This window comes from Thalia democratica, chromosome 2 (assembly GCF_965202585.1).
Source record: "Thalia democratica chromosome 2, ktThaDemo2.hap1.1, whole genome shotgun sequence".
In the NCBI taxonomy this organism is placed as follows: Eukaryota; Metazoa; Chordata; class Thaliacea; order Salpida; family Salpidae; genus Thalia; species Thalia democratica.
Genome location: NC_139166.1, coordinates 30,443,801 through 30,459,349, shown reverse-complemented (window position 1 = coordinate 30,459,349; position 15,549 = coordinate 30,443,801). Strand labels below are relative to the sequence as shown.

At 26.1% G+C, this 15,549-nt stretch overlaps 1 protein-coding gene and 1 pseudogene across 1 annotated transcript; both read left to right on the top strand.

Moving 5' to 3' along the window:
• Positions 1 to 3,385: 3,385 nt before the first annotated feature.
• Positions 3,386 to 6,758, top strand: LOC145849960 (general vesicular transport factor p115 pseudogene; annotated as a pseudogene).
• Positions 6,759 to 7,001: 243 nt separating this feature from the next.
• On the top strand, positions 7,002 to 13,750 carry LOC145829309 (60S ribosome subunit biogenesis protein NIP7 homolog). The gene is made up of 4 exons (XM_082937073.1): positions 7,002 to 7,858; positions 10,291 to 10,516; positions 12,530 to 12,670; positions 13,489 to 13,750. The coding sequence occupies exons 1-4, from the start codon at positions 7,803 to 7,805 to the stop codon at positions 13,606 to 13,608; spliced, it is 543 nt and encodes a 180-aa protein (XP_082793199.1). The 5' UTR covers positions 7,002 to 7,802; the 3' UTR covers positions 13,609 to 13,750.
• The last annotated feature ends 1,799 nt before the right edge of the window (positions 13,751 to 15,549 follow it).

The window sequence follows — 15,549 nt, the reverse complement described above, 5'->3', positions numbered from 1 at the left end:
AGCTGCTAAGGACAACGCAAATAAACTTGAAAATAAAATTAAAAGTATTGATTTAGAAATTGCATACTTAAAAAAACAGTATTAAGATTTTTTTATTAGGTGAAATTGTTTTAAAATCAAAATTATGTTTTCAGTTATTTAAAATAGATTGTGTATGAACATCTAAAAGACATAAAAAAATTTTAATTTTAGATTATTTTGTATCAGTTGTTAGGTATTAAGTTGTACTTTGATATGAGATATTTCTTTAGCTATATCTTTAAACTTTCTTTTTGCAGGTTTTTTTACAATAATGTTAAGCTTTTAAGTTTTATTTACTGCATTCAGAACAGTTGCTAGGAAAGACATACATGTCATAATGAAGTTATTATGTATGCATTTAAGTGAATTCTTCATGTGAAATTATTTTTATAGTATAATTAAATTTTGTCAATTAAAATGTCAAACAAATTAAACTTTATTCTTTTATGTAGAAAGTTAACTAACAAGTTCACTCTAAGTTGTGCAAAAATTTAGTTTTTAATTTTTAATTGGTTTAAACCTTTTAAGATTGAGTTTTTGAAAACAGTTTTTTTCATAAATTTAATGCAGAAGCATACACATACAACCTTCCTTTTATTATTAAAGAAGAAAAATGAGAATGAGGTATTAATAATTTGTGTTAGATAAGAAAAAAAAAATTTAAAATTTGAAAAATACTCAGGGAAACTCAGGGAAATTTTTGGTCACTCAGGGAAGATTTTTTGGCTCAAAGAGTGGCAACCCTGAGAAAGCAGAAACTTAAAAATAATTTTCAAAATGTTACAGGGTAATAAAACTGTTTAAGGTATATCAATGTTATGAATAGGCAATCTTATGACAAACTTTTTGTTGAGCTTGACAAAAAGGTTTTTCACGTTTCAATGTAGTAAAATAAATATCGTAAGTAGAGTAGCAATATATTTTTACTTTATTATTAAAACCACATTTTTATTTTTGAGTTTAAGTTTAATTACACAAACAAAAGCTAGTATAAAAAGCTTTGATAGAATAGCTTAAATTTTGAAAATGGTGGAATATAATCAAAAAATCTAGAACAGAAGTCCAAAACAGTTCTAGTTTATTTTAGTTTTTCATTATTACACACATGGTGATAATTTATTAAACTATAGTTTACTTGCATAACATCTCAGTAATTCTCTTTTGAATTTGTAGTTCAAAAAATCATCAAATTAATCCTCTTAAGTTTTATTTTTTGAAATAAACTTGTATATTTAGTTTTAAACCATATATACAGAGTAGCCAAATATCATTGCTTTTGAAAGTTTGGAAAATAACATAGGGCTTGGTAGATTTACAACTTAGTTTAAAGATTTTTTATTAAGCAAGTACCTTTGTACAGCTTTTTAAAATTCTTAGTTAATTTTTGTGATGTAACATATTAAGTTTAACAGTTTTACAGGTTCTTTATTGAAGTAGCAAATTGAAACAGTGAAAATGCAACTTCATTATAAATCTTTCTTCTACAATAGTTTTCAATCAATGCTCAGTTTATGAATTAATAAGTAACAAATAGTTTAGGAACAAAAAAATTACAAAAGAACAAATATTTAAACTCATTTCTAAAATTCAGTTCAGGGTTGCCACTTTACCTGTAAACGTAGAAAAACCTGGAATTTGATAATTTAGCCAAAAAACCTGGAAAAACCTGGAATTTTAATAATTTTCACATGTTCAGTAGAAAAATTTTGATTTGACTAAACAAATCTGTCATATGAATAAAAAAGTTTTGTCATCAAAAATATTTTTCATTGAAAACATTCTTAAAGTAGCTTAACAATATATTTTCAATGTTTTTATACTATATAAGTTAGTTTCTTACCTTGAAGTTAACGTAAAACTAAAAATAGACCCAAAAATGTGTACTTTCAAAAACCTAGAAAAAATTTGGAAAACCTGGAAAATTTTTGAAGAAACAAGTGACAACCCTGTTTAGTTATAAAACGCTTATTTTTGTTTTCAAATTCTATAAATCATTATTTTTTAATCAAGTAAGAAACATATTCTGAAAATTTTAGTTGTTTACTATATAAAAACCTAGGTGGAAAATGTTTTAGCAATTAATTTTTAAATTTAGGGGAAATTTGTTATGAAAAGTGTTCTCTTCATCTGTATTGAATGTTTTTTTACAAAACAGATTTTATCTTAAATTTGTTTTTATAAAAAGTTTAATAGTTTATATTTCAAGATTTCAAGCAATGGACAATGTTTAAAAAAAAATATCACCTTATGGCCTCAATAAATTAAGTAAATAATATTAATGCAAAATAAATAAATAAAACACTCTCTCAAGTTTTTTCTGTGATAGTTTATACGTATTACACTACTTTTCGTCATAACTTAACAGTAGAACAAATTCTTTAAAAGTATTCTTTTATTTATTTGTTTTGCATTAAATATGAATTAGCTAATAATGTTTGAAGTATTAAATAATATTATTCAATACTATTCACATCTAGCTCTAAAAGGTCTAATAGATATCAACAGTTGCCTTGCTCCTGGATAAGCTTCTATCACAATACCTTTTTATTTAGTACTTTGCATGCTACTAATTCTTCTGATAATTAGTTTGTGCCTTGTGAAATTTTGCATAACAGGCGAGAGAATTATTAAAAGTTTTTCAATATCAAGCAAAAAGTTTGCACACAATTTAAACTATACTTTGTCATTATTCTGGCTTTTATGTTTAATCGAAGAAGTTTTTTTTTTTTTCCTTTTATTCTAATAAAATCTAAATGAGCAGCATATAATCTTTGAAAAATATTTTATTATTAACTTACGATTCAGACACCACAACAATTGATATAGGTATTATGACTCATATGGCATGTTATAGCAATGCCAAGGCTTCAAAGCAGTCTTTGAAGGAACTTGAAAATAATAATCAGAATACTTTTTATTATTCACTAAATGCATATGAACAAAGTTTTGAGTAATGTTAGTAATTTTGAACTGTTAAAACCATATTTTTATCTTAAAATTTACCTTTTAAACTAACAAGAAAATGCTGGAATAATTTAGAATACCTATAATAAAACAAAAATTCTAAAATTTATTTTATAAATTTAAGTCACTCTGATTATATCTATTACAAAATGTTTTATTTATTTCATAAAAATTTAAAACCTCATTTAAATAAGTATTGTATATTTCAGCATATAACAAAAAAAAAACAGGCAATACAATCACAACACTGAATTTCTAAACTTGAAAAAAAATGTTTGTTATTAGATTATAGTATATTACTTTTAGTCATTAGTTTTAAAACTAAATGTTTTTTTAAGTCTCATTATTAGCATTTATAAAAATTTATGTTTAAAATGTGTTCACTTCAATTGCAGTTAAATTTAAGTACTTTTTTGAAATGAACTACTTCAAGTCATTTGTAAGTGCTTCTGAGGAATCAGGACCGTCAGAAACTGAAATAGTAGAAAAATTGTGTAACCGTGTTGAATCTTCAACTTTACTAGAAGACAGAAGAGATGCTGTAAGAGGCCTAAAGTCTCTTTCAAAAAAATTCAGAAGAATAGTGGGTGTGCAAGCATTAGATTTAATTGGTAAAGTTCTTACGGAAAGTGGAGCACAAGATGATATGTTGACATTGACACTGGACTGTTTGTGTAATCTAATGATAGTAGATGATATAAGTGAAGAAGAAGATGAGGAAGAACAACTTGCTCTTGCTAAATCATTTGTTGAAAAGTTTATTCTTGAAAAAACTAATGTAGTAAGTGTGATTGAACAAGTTGAAAATCCAGAATTTTCAGTTAGATGGGGTGCTATTAGACTTCTTACAGTTTTACTTCGTACCAAACCAGTGGAAGTACAACAAATTGTTTTAGAAACACCAATGGGAGTTCATAATATAATGGACCTTTTAAATGACAAAAGGGAGGTTATTAGAAATGATGCAATTTTAGCTTTAGTTGAAGTTACTAAAAGTAATGCAAATATACAAACAATTGTAGGTTTCAACAACGGCTTTGATGAATCATTCAAAATAATGCACAATGAAGGTCTTAGTGATGGTGGAGTGGTGGTAACTGACTGTTTATTTTTACTTATTAATCTGCTTAAAAATAATGATAAAAATCAGAAATGGTTTAAAGAAAGCTCTTTCATTCAACATTTAAATGCCTTCTTTCAGTTAGAGCCTGATAGTATTTGGCCACCACAAAAGAAAATCAACATTTTAATGATGCTAAAAGTAGTAAGAACTTTAGTTTCTCCTTCAAACACATCTAGTATCATATCATCTTGCCAAATAGCAATGCAACATTGTCAATTACTTCAAAAGCTTACAGACCTGCTTATGGCTACAGGTGTACCAACAGAAGTACTTACTGAAACTATCAGCACTGTATCAGAAATTATTCGTGGATGTCCTGAAAATCAAAGTTATTTTTCAGGAATAATGGCACCTTGGGACCCTCCAAGGGCAGCACTAGTTGTATTACTTATGTCAATGGTAAATAATCAACAACCTTTTAAACTTCGATGTTCTGTTTTGTACTGCTTTCAATGCTTTTTACACAAAAATATAAATGAACAGAGCAACATTGTAAACACACTGCTACCTGCTTCAGTTGCACCAGAAGAATTATCTGTTGGCCAACTTCTATGCAGTGGGTTGTTTGTACAAGCTGACCCTCTTTCTAACTGGTTAGCTGCAACAGCTTTGTGTCATTCATTAAAACTAAATGAGTCTGCAAAAATCCAGCTATTACGAGTGCAACTTGCCACATCACCAGGAGCTCCACCAGTAACTTTGCTAAGACAAGTGACTAATATTGTGCTCTCCAGTCCAAATCTCCAAACTAAAGTAGGACTTCTTAGCTTTTTGTGTGGTTGGCTTCACAACTGTCCAAATGCTGTTGAAAGCTTGCTGGCTGATAGCACAGCTGTACCTTTTTTACTAAGTCAGATTGCTGAGAACAGAAATGAGTCAGACGTTATATTAAGAGGAGTTTGTGCTCTTCTGCTAGGTATTTGTATTTTAAACAACAACAAAAGTGTACCTCAGTACACTAAAGAATCTTTAATAGAAACTGTTATTGCAAGAATAGGTATTGAAAGATTTCAAAATACTGTTAGTGCAGTTACTCAAGAAGATAGATATACAAAAGCCATGCAAAATACAGAACCCTATAGTGAATTTAAGTTGCCTGATGACCTTTTGCTAGATCATTCATTTGTCAAACTTTATAAGCAGTTGGAGCATCCTATAACCAACATTGTTGCAAATTTAGATGAAATTCGCAAAGAAGAAGAACAGAAAGCTGCCATTCAAGCTCATGATGCAATTGTAGAGGATTACAAAAAATTAATTAGAGAACAAGACAACCGCCTGAAAGAGTTAACCAAAAAATGTGGTGAGCTAGAAACTGATCTTACTGAAAAGACTGGCCATATTACCTCCCAAAGCTCTGAAATTCAGCAACTGAAAGATCAGTATAATGTGATAAAATTAACTTCAGTCGGAGCATCTGGTGATGAGAAAGTACAACAAATGCAGGAAATTTTGCAACTAAAATCAGAAGCTGAAAATCAAATTGAATCTCAAAAATCTCTTATCCAAGAGCTTAAAGAAAAATTAACTTTGCAAGCTGCTGACATTGAAAAGGAAAAAGAAAACAACAAAGATGTTGCAAGTGATGCTTTGCTTGCAGAAAAAGTTGCAATGCAAAACAAAATTCAAGAACTAGAAAGTCAACTTGCTTTGGCAGAAGGTGCAAAAAATACTCTCTCAACTGAGAACCTAGCACTTAAAGATCAGCTTAAATCAGCTACTGATAAAGCAAATGCTAACCAACTTGCACTCAATGCTCAAATGTTGAAGTTCAAAGAAGTAGAAGATCAGAATGATACTATTAAAAAAGAGCAAGAAGACTTGTTAGTGCTTCTTTCAGAGCAAGACACAAAGATAGGAGAGTATAAGCAACAGTTGAGGAAGCTGGGAATTGAAGTTTCTGATGATGAGGATGATGATGACGATGATGAATTAGAAGAAAACGGACATATCACTGATTCTGAATAACACGTTTTCCTAAAAATTTTTTACATAATAATTTAACTATTTAAAACTACTTAACTTTTGCTGTCTATTGCTACTTTAAATTTTTAAACTAATATTTTGTATTCTGTACATTTAATTTTTAAAACAAGCTTTTCATTTTCTTCTAATGTTTACAAGTATGAAATTAATGCAAAAAAAATTATACATTTTATTATTTTTGTACATTTTTGATAGATTTTCTTCAACATAATTTCTGAATTGAAAAAAGCTTTTTTGTTTTTGCTTTATAATTTTAAAGTTTTAATGGTTTAAAGAAAATTATTTCAAACTAAGTTTTATAAAACAATTTGTTTTTATTATATAAACAGTCTACATCTTTGAATAATTTATTTTGTTATTTTGAATTTATGACCAAACTAAAATCTAAATTTTGCCAATTGTAGGCGAAGGTTTGTATATATGCCACCAGTATTTTAATTACAAAGAATAACAAGCTATAAACTTGGCAACTTAAAAAACTCAATTTATATAAAACTTTTAGCTTCTGTAAAAATGAGTTTACTTTCTTTTAACTACTTGAAAAGTTATATTTATTATTGTTTATGACATATAAAACTGTTTAACTGTTTTCGTCATTTACATTGATATCTTAACATATTTATTATTTATATAAAATATTAATTTTTTTATAAGTAAAAGTCTAAAAAATATTAAAAAACATCTAAAAACAAGAACGAAAGTACTATAATTGAAGATTTCATGCTAATTTTTCTTTTTAAAATTTATTAGTTTTTTTTTTTGTATAGATAGATGTTAATTTTATAAAAACTATTGAGATATATTGTTAAAATTAAGATTTTCAGTTTTTAGTTTAAAATTGTATTCCTAGGGTTTTTAATTTATCAGTTTAAATAATTTACGAGAATAATTTTGTAAGTTTGTAAATATTAATTTCTGTACACTAATAATATTACAGTAAATTTTAAGTACTTATAGTTTTCTAAATGTTCTTGAAGTATTTTACATCATTTTATTTATTTTTTAATTGCAAATGTTGTAGTTTAACATGTGAGCATAAAAAAAAGTCTTTTTATGTATTTAAACAGGGTTGCAAAAAAAAACCTGGAGTTTGAGAAATTTTGAAAAAAAAACCTAGAATTTTGAATAAAAACAAATAAAAAACCTGGAATTTTAAGCAACTTTTACATGTTAAGTAGTACAGTTTCGATTTGACACAAAAAATCTATCTAATAGATAAATAAATTTTGTCATCATCAAATCATTTTTATTAAAAACACCTCAAAAAAAGCTTTAAGATATCTTTTTAATGTTGTTATACTATATAACACAGTTTTTAACCTTAAACTTAATTTTAAACTGTAATAGACTCTAAAACACGTATTTTTGAAACCTGGAAGAAATTTTGAAAACCTGGAGAAAATTTACTAAAAACATTCGGCAACCCTGTTAAAAGCATCAAACCAGAATATAGTATAATCAAGCAATTGTATTTTTAACTGTTTAGAATAAATGTGTAGCTGCAAAGAAATAGTTGGGCACAGTTTATTTAACTGATTATCTTAATAAGTTGTATTTATTTTTGAACTATTCATGTTAAAAAATTTTTATACTCATTTTTTAGTTTTTGTGTCCTTTTTTAATTATTGTGCAATTTTTTATAAATTTTTGATTGTTACCGAATCTTGTTCAAAACTGTTATTATTTTTTACAGAAGATATAATAAAACATGCGTCCGTTAACACAGCAGGAAACTAAGGTCCTCTTTCAAAAACTTGACAAATAGTAAGTTGATGAATTGGTACTAAATGAGGGTTTTTAATATTTTATATATTCATTTTTTCGGCCTGGCACACATTTAAAATTTTTATAATATTTAAGTACTGATCAATTCAAAGGTTGCTATATACTGAGACTTACTCAGCCTAGTTTGAATAATTTGAAAATCTCAGGCAGGTTTGGTTTCTTATTTTAAGAAACTACGGCTAGTTTAAAACTTTTTGCAAATTTGCTAATTTCTTGTAACATTTTAAAAGACGTAGAAAAGATTTATTTTTAAATATTATGTATTTTTTGTATTCATTTTATTTTTTACTATTTCAAGCTTGTTAATTTAGCAATGTTGATTTTTACTACTTAGTAAAATTTTCTGCCTTGCAGATAGTTCTACTTAAATAGTACAATGTTGTTTTTAACAGTCTTTTCCATGAAATGTGAATGTATATACACATAGTTCTGCTCTTAGTGATTTAAAAATAAAAAGGAAGTATATACAAGCGAAATAATTTTGCACAGTGAATGTCTAGAAAAACTATGCACAGTAAATCAATGATAAAACTTTTGTGCTTAGTATATAACTTAATTTCAACTTAAATATATTTAAAATTATTTGTTTAAGGTTTGGTTTTCCTTATATCTGCATGACATCTTAAAGTTTGATAAATATGAAAAATAGACCAATACTGATTATCCATATATTTCATTGTTTACCTTAAATATATCCTTTTCATACTTTAATATATTATATGCACACTAGCTTTTAAGATAATTTCACCAAAACACAATTTTTACAGTTTGACCTTGAACTCAGGCTGTTTTTTTTTTTGCATTTAAGAGTAGCAACCCTGCAATTGAAAATAGTGTTCTTAATTGAAATCCCAATACCATAGTTTATTGTAAAGTATGTTAAAATGTATGATTTTTGACTTATCTGTTTGATTTGTATTATAACAAATATGATATTCTAAAAGTATTATTAGATTTTTTTTTACGAATTAAACTTTTTAAAATATTGCGAGTTTTACTTATGACTTGACTTTTTTTATACTGTTTTAATAAAAGCTTTAAGCAATTTTTTTTTAATTTCATTGTAAGTAAGTTAGCATTATGTTGTACATACATACTAATACTTAGCAGTAAAATATTTGTTAAACTTTGTACTTAATCATTTTTTACCTTAGATAGTTTTCATGCTTGAGCAATAAGTATAATAAGCAAAAAAGAAGCTTTTAAAAAACTATTTATTATTTACAAAAATTATATTAATCCTACTACGCCTGTGTTACTAATATTTTTTATTTTAGTTTTAGTTAATAAAACAATATATAAAACAATTACCAGTGTTTGTAATTAAAAGAAAAATTGGTATGTCAGACCAATTGAAAAGTTATTTTAAAGATATATTTATCTAAGCGAGAAAAATATTCTTGTGTCTGAATACTTATTTAAAAAGTTTTTGTCACATGATTTATTTGGTTGGTTTCAATTCATTCAGGTTAACATAGGCTAGTTAGAAAAATTAGGTCAGCTAAGGTTAGTATATTTTTAAACTTTTTGAAAATTTAGACTATTTAGGAAGGGTTATTAGTTAGAAATTCTACGACTACTATATCGATTCTAACTACTTGTTTTGATTGCAGCTGGTTCTTAAATTAAGTATTTTTCATCTTATTATTTAAAGGTGGAAACTGATCATCATACCTTATCTTTAGTTTCTAAATCGCATATATCTCAAGCTTATAGTTTTCTAAATCGATCTTGTTCAATACAGACTGTATAGCCAAAAGTGGTTTCGTAGCTTGAAAACAAATTTTAATTTCATTTCAATTTAGTTTAATTTTGTTTTTTAATAAAGTAATAGTTTAATTTTTGAATTATTTTATATGATTAAAATTTGGTGACTTAAACGTACAAGTTTAAATATTTTATATGACATACTTTTTTCTGTTAAATAAATATATCTTTAAAATAACTTTTCAATTGGTCTGACATACCAATTTTTCTTTCAATTACAAACACTGGTAATTGTTTTATATATTGTTTTATTAACTAAAACTGAAATAAAAATTATTAGTATTAAAGGCGTAGTAGGATTAATAAAACAAAAAAAAGTTAAACCATGCTAAGTTAGTCATTAGAAGTTTGAAGAGAAAAAAATTAGAAACGTAATAGGTCAGAAAAGATCAACTAAGAAAAGTATCAAGTAAAAAATTAAAGAAAATATATTTGTTTAGAGTTTAAATTTAGCTCTGAGTATTTGCTTTGTATGTATCTAGAAATTATAAAATAAAAAGACAATCTTTATTTATATAATTTTTTAATCTATAACTTTTTTTTATTTCGCTTTAACTTAAACAGTTTAAGTTTTATTCTATTGAGAAATGTTAATTAAAGCTGATAAAACGTTTGAAAAACATTAACTTATAATAACCAAACAGCATCGGCGAGCACATAGAAAAGTTGATAAACAGACCGGATGAAAGCTACTGCTTTAGACTTCACAAGGAGAGAGTCTTCTATGTTTCGGAAAAATTGATGAAAGTCGCCGCTTCCACTTCACACAACAATCTCGAGTCTCTTGGTGTTTGTTTTGGGAAATTCACCAAAAGCAAGAAGTTTATGCTTAATATCACTGCGCTTCCATACCTTTCAGAATATTCGCAGGTTTATTTGCTTTTGTACTGTACTCTTTGTGAACTATGTGAATTAATTCAAAGTTAAATGAGATTATATATTTTGTGTAACTTTTACCAATTCTTTTTCAAAGTTTTTAAAAGCTTCTATCAAGAAAAAAAAGTAGTTTAAAAAAGTTAGTAATTCAAATTTACATAATTTATTGTTTAATAATATTTTTTTACTTTTAAATTTAATTAAATGTTCATTGTTGTGCCATAAAAGTTTTGCTTCGCTGGTCAGTTTAAAGTTATTGAAACGGTTTTAAGTTTCTGAAACAACACTTTGTTATCTCTGTAGCTTAAAATTTTAAGAACCATGTGGTCGACGGTCTTTTTTTTAGTATACGTCTTAGTTTTAAAGGTATAGTGTAAACGATTTTTTTTGTAGTTTTCAAAATAACAATTCATACATTTTTTATCTATTTAAAACTTATTGACTTGTGTAAGTCTTAAGCTTTATAATTTTTTTACTAATTATACTTGAGTTTTTCTTTGTAATTTAAGAAAATAATCATAAAATGATAGCTTTTAGTATAAAATAATGAACTACTTGTAAAATAAAAGTTTAAGAAAACGTATAAATAATTGTCTGCTTTGTTACTAGGTCAGTCGTAATAAATATGATTAGTCGAGTAATTATAGTTGATTATATTAAACTTAATGATTTATTTTAATTATTTTACATTTAAACGTGTATAAGTTATTCTTCATTTTCTACCACAGATACAATTTAAATTATTTCTGTTTTAGTTTATATGTTTTGTACTCCATTGTCATCTGTTAGAAATTATTGCTAACAAAATTTTTGTAGTACGTACTTGCTTTAGCGTTTGCTATCAACTGTTTATTTGATGTTTATTTAATTAAATGTTATACCAAAATTAACACGCTTTATTTTATTAAGTAAACACGCTTTTATTCAAAAAGTTAAAATATTATTTTTTTATGAATTAATTAAAGCTTAACAAAAAATGTATTTTTTGTGAGTTTGTATATTTACAATTGTTTCACGCTTACACGAAGATTACAGGAAAATAAACGATTTATTTTGTTCTTCACCACCAACTCCAGAATATTTTGTGTAAGTTTCAAATTACGGCCCCTTTACAAGTCACGCCCCCCCCCCTCCTTTTGGCCCCAAGGGGGTCATCCTACCTACTTTGGAAAACCTTGATTTAGATATAAGCTCCTTATAAATTGCAGCTCTCTATAAATTAGATGGTAGTTTTCTATTGTATAGCTAAACATTACATTAATATGTAAATTTAGTGTCTATAAGGAATTATTTGAAGCATTTTTCAAATACACTGGGGATATTGTTAATGTACGCACCCGTATAAGGTACGCATTAAACATTAAAAAAAATCATAATTTTGACTTAATGATGTTTTATTTAAACAAATGAAATTAAGCGAACGAAAACATGATCTTAAAATGGTTTATGTATATATAACGTAGTATAATCTAGTAACTCTGATAAACTAGAATGGATCATAGATGTGTATTGATCTTAAAAGTCTCCATCATATAAAGAAAAATGCCTTATGTGAAATATCATTAAAGTAATTTTTTACTTTTACTAAAGTATTTATCTAAGTTGAAATTCTATGTCATTTTAAATTCGATAGTTTTAATGAATGTAATTGCTTTAATATTTGATAAAGTTTATAAAAATACGAAGCAACTACTGTAACTATTATTAGACGTTGTTTTACTTAATTATTTCACTAAGTTTTATTTATTAAGTATGTAAATTAAAATTACTGAGTTTAACAATTGAACTGATGTCAAAAAAAATTGTTGTTAATTTTTATGTGCAATTATATCACATGTAATTAGAAAGAAGTGTTCTTGACTTTACATTGAATTTTTCTACAGTTTATATATATATAACAATACTTAAATTTTTTGATCAGTTTAAATCGTGGTTATAAAACCAACTAGCTAGTATACTGACTTTATTTTAATATTACATTATATCAAAACAAAATATACTTTCCAGTTCAGCATAACAGTGAAGCAGTCAGCAGAGCAGAGGTTCACCTTCGGAAATCACGTTTTGAAATCTGATATGGCCAGAATTACTGACGGTTGCCCTAGAAACCAGGGAGTAGTTGTCAGAAACCACAACAACATTGCTCTTGTTAATTTTGTTTTCATAAGTGGTTATAGTGCTTTTATAAAACGTTTATTTTGCTACGTTTTTTGCATTAAATAAAAGTAAATAGTACAAAATCTACAATAAATATTTACGGATAAGGGTTTTTTAAGCTTTCTCAGCTCAGGTAACTAGCTTTGAATTACACTTTACATATTAAAATAGTTTTTTTTTATAAAAGTTTTATAAGAAGTTCAATATTTTATTTTATTTACTAAAAATAGTATAGTATCTATATAAAGAAGATGCAAATTGTAGAATTAAAAAAAAAACAATGCAATTCAATTCAAACTTAAACAGCTGAGCATTAAAGCTTTTAGCTTTAATGAAACATATGTTCTGATTTTTTTTTGAGTTCTTTATCTGACAATAAGCTATTTAAAAACCCTTCGAGTGGGACCTGTGGAAGTTCATTTCGTTTATCTAATTCTATTGTTTTATTTTTAAATTATGTTATACAAGTATATTTTTTATTACTCGTAAAACTAGTCGAATATAACTAAATACTTTTTTTTTCAACATTCTGAACTTCTAGAAAAAAAATTTAAACTTTTGTTTATATTTTTGGTTTATATTAGAGCGGTAAAAAGTATTTACAGTTAAAAGTAAAAAAATACATCACTCTATATATATTTTTTTTAATTTGCTGTGGAGAAATTAAAATTTAAGAAAATTTATAAAACCTAAACTTTTAGTTTTAATCAACTTTTCAAAGTGCGTAAGTAGTTCCAAAAATTTTTGTTATGTTTTTTAAACATAGACTTAATAGTTCTAACTTACATTTAAACAACAAATAATTGCAGGGTTTTGGAACAACAGCAATGTCTGCTACTGAGATGAGAAAATGTTCACCCATGCAAATCATTTGCTTTCATCAGGCTGATATTGGTGAATATATCAGGCATGAAGAGGATCTCTTTTAAATTTTTTTTATGATTTAGCTGAATAGCTTTACTACGAGGCTTTAAAAATTTTTTTTTCATGAAGTTAGGGTAATTATATATTTAAATATTGAAAAGATAATTTTTAAATTTTAGTTAAATGCAAGTACAACGTCATTTTAAGTAAACGTGTTAGTTAATTTTATAAACGTTGTTATCGTGTCGTTATTTTAGGAAAAATAAATTAGCGTAATTTTTATTGTGTATTTTAATTCATTTGTTATTTAGCAGCTTTAAAATGGAGCTGTTTATTAAGTTATTTTTCATACCGATCTAAAATTAGTAGTAGGTATTGATAAGTTTAAAAGGTATATCTGTTTATTTTTACTAAGTAGAATTCTTTTGGTAGTTTTCAAAATATTTTAGTAAATTTTGTATTTATTAAACCTGTTTAATTATTACTTTTTATTTAGTTAATAATACACAGGGCATATAATTTTTTTTGATAGCTGTGTACCATTTTTCAAAGGTCTGAATAACTATTAAGACTACTAAATGTCTCAAAAATATATCTGTTAGTCTGTCAAATTAAAAAAAACTTACTTAAAAAAATTAACTTATAACTAAAAGAATATTAAGGCATAAAACCAAAATAAGTAATGTAACTTAAATTGCTTAATATTTTAGGCGTAGCTCATAGTTTTATTATTTAATTTAAGTTGGGTAGATTGGTAAAATAATTTAAAAAGAGTATTTGCAATATAATCTTCTTATTATCTGTTTTTATATGAAACTCTAGCTAGTTTGAAATTGATTTTTGAAAAATTCAAGCTTTTTTTATGATTCTATTATATATTTTTTCTTAGGATTTATAATTTTCTCTAAACCTAAGATCTTACTTAACACCTTAGTTATTATGTTAGTTTTAAGTCCTCAAGCTTAGTTACAGCGTCATTTTCAAGTTTTTGACTTGATTTTTCCTTATAACTATTTTTTAGGTAATTTAATTAATTTTAATTGGTACTTAATGCCATGAAGTTCATAAAATGAAAAAAAATAATTATACCAGGTGTTTAATGTTGTAATAATAAGCAGGTAAATAAATAAGGAACGGGTCAAAATTGCACGAAGACAATTTTGCACCAAGGGTCATTTTTGCACGAGAGTCAACAAAAATCAAAAAAAAAGTAACTGACCGAGGGTTAGGAGTAACAGTGATAGTAAACTAACAATTACTAGTAAAAAATGCAAGAACAATTTATAAGTTTAACTAAATAAAAAGAAAAAAAAAGCTACCGACCGAGGGTAAGGGTAATATTAATAGTAAATTAATTAATTTAAGTTAAAATTAATAAAAACTCAACCCGTGCAAAATTGTCTGCTCGTGCAAAAGTCTCTTCGTGCAATTTTGTTTTCGTACAAAATTATCATCGTACAATTTTTTCCGCTCGTGCAAATTTGACATCTACCCAAATAAATACCAGTTGCAACTAAAAAGTGAAATAGTTTTATTCTGTAACAATTCAGCATTGTTTTTCTCAGTCGAAAGCGGTGTTCTTCTTTCTTTCTTTTCTCTAAAACTATTCAAACTACTTAAATTCAGTAACGCGCTTGTGTTAGTGTTTAGCGTTTGAGTTGATAACACGTTTACGGCTTGCAAGTGTTGTGTTCGCATCGTACTTTTGTACGATGGCGACTGTTTTTTATATGAACTTTTGAACTAAAGTAGCTAATTTTGTGTTTTTTAGTCAGCAGTTGTTGTATTTTTATCGTAATTTTTACACACTGTAAATATACCTTTGTTTCTAAGACTCGATTTCTTTATATACAATTAGTTTAAGCATTCTAACAATCTAACTACTTAAGTAGGCTAAGCTTAAATTATAGTCTAAGTTAATTCGCATTTCATAAGTCGACTTAGCTAAATAACTTAGCTAAGTCAATTCTAAACATTTAAATAATGTCACCGATATTGTTACAGCG

Excerpts from the sequence above, each read along its gene's own strand:
- LOC145829309 (XM_082937073.1), top strand. The coding sequence starts at position 7,803 with ATGCGTCCGTTAACACAGCAGGAAACTAAGGTCCTCTTTCAAAAACTT. Across the intron at positions 7,859-10,290 it reads TTTCAAAAACTTGACAAATA|CATCGGCGAGCACATAGAAA; the intron begins GTAAGTTGATGA and ends ATAACCAAACAG. Across the intron at positions 10,517-12,529 it reads ACCTTTCAGAATATTCGCAG|TTCAGCATAACAGTGAAGCA; the intron begins GTTTATTTGCTT and ends TATACTTTCCAG.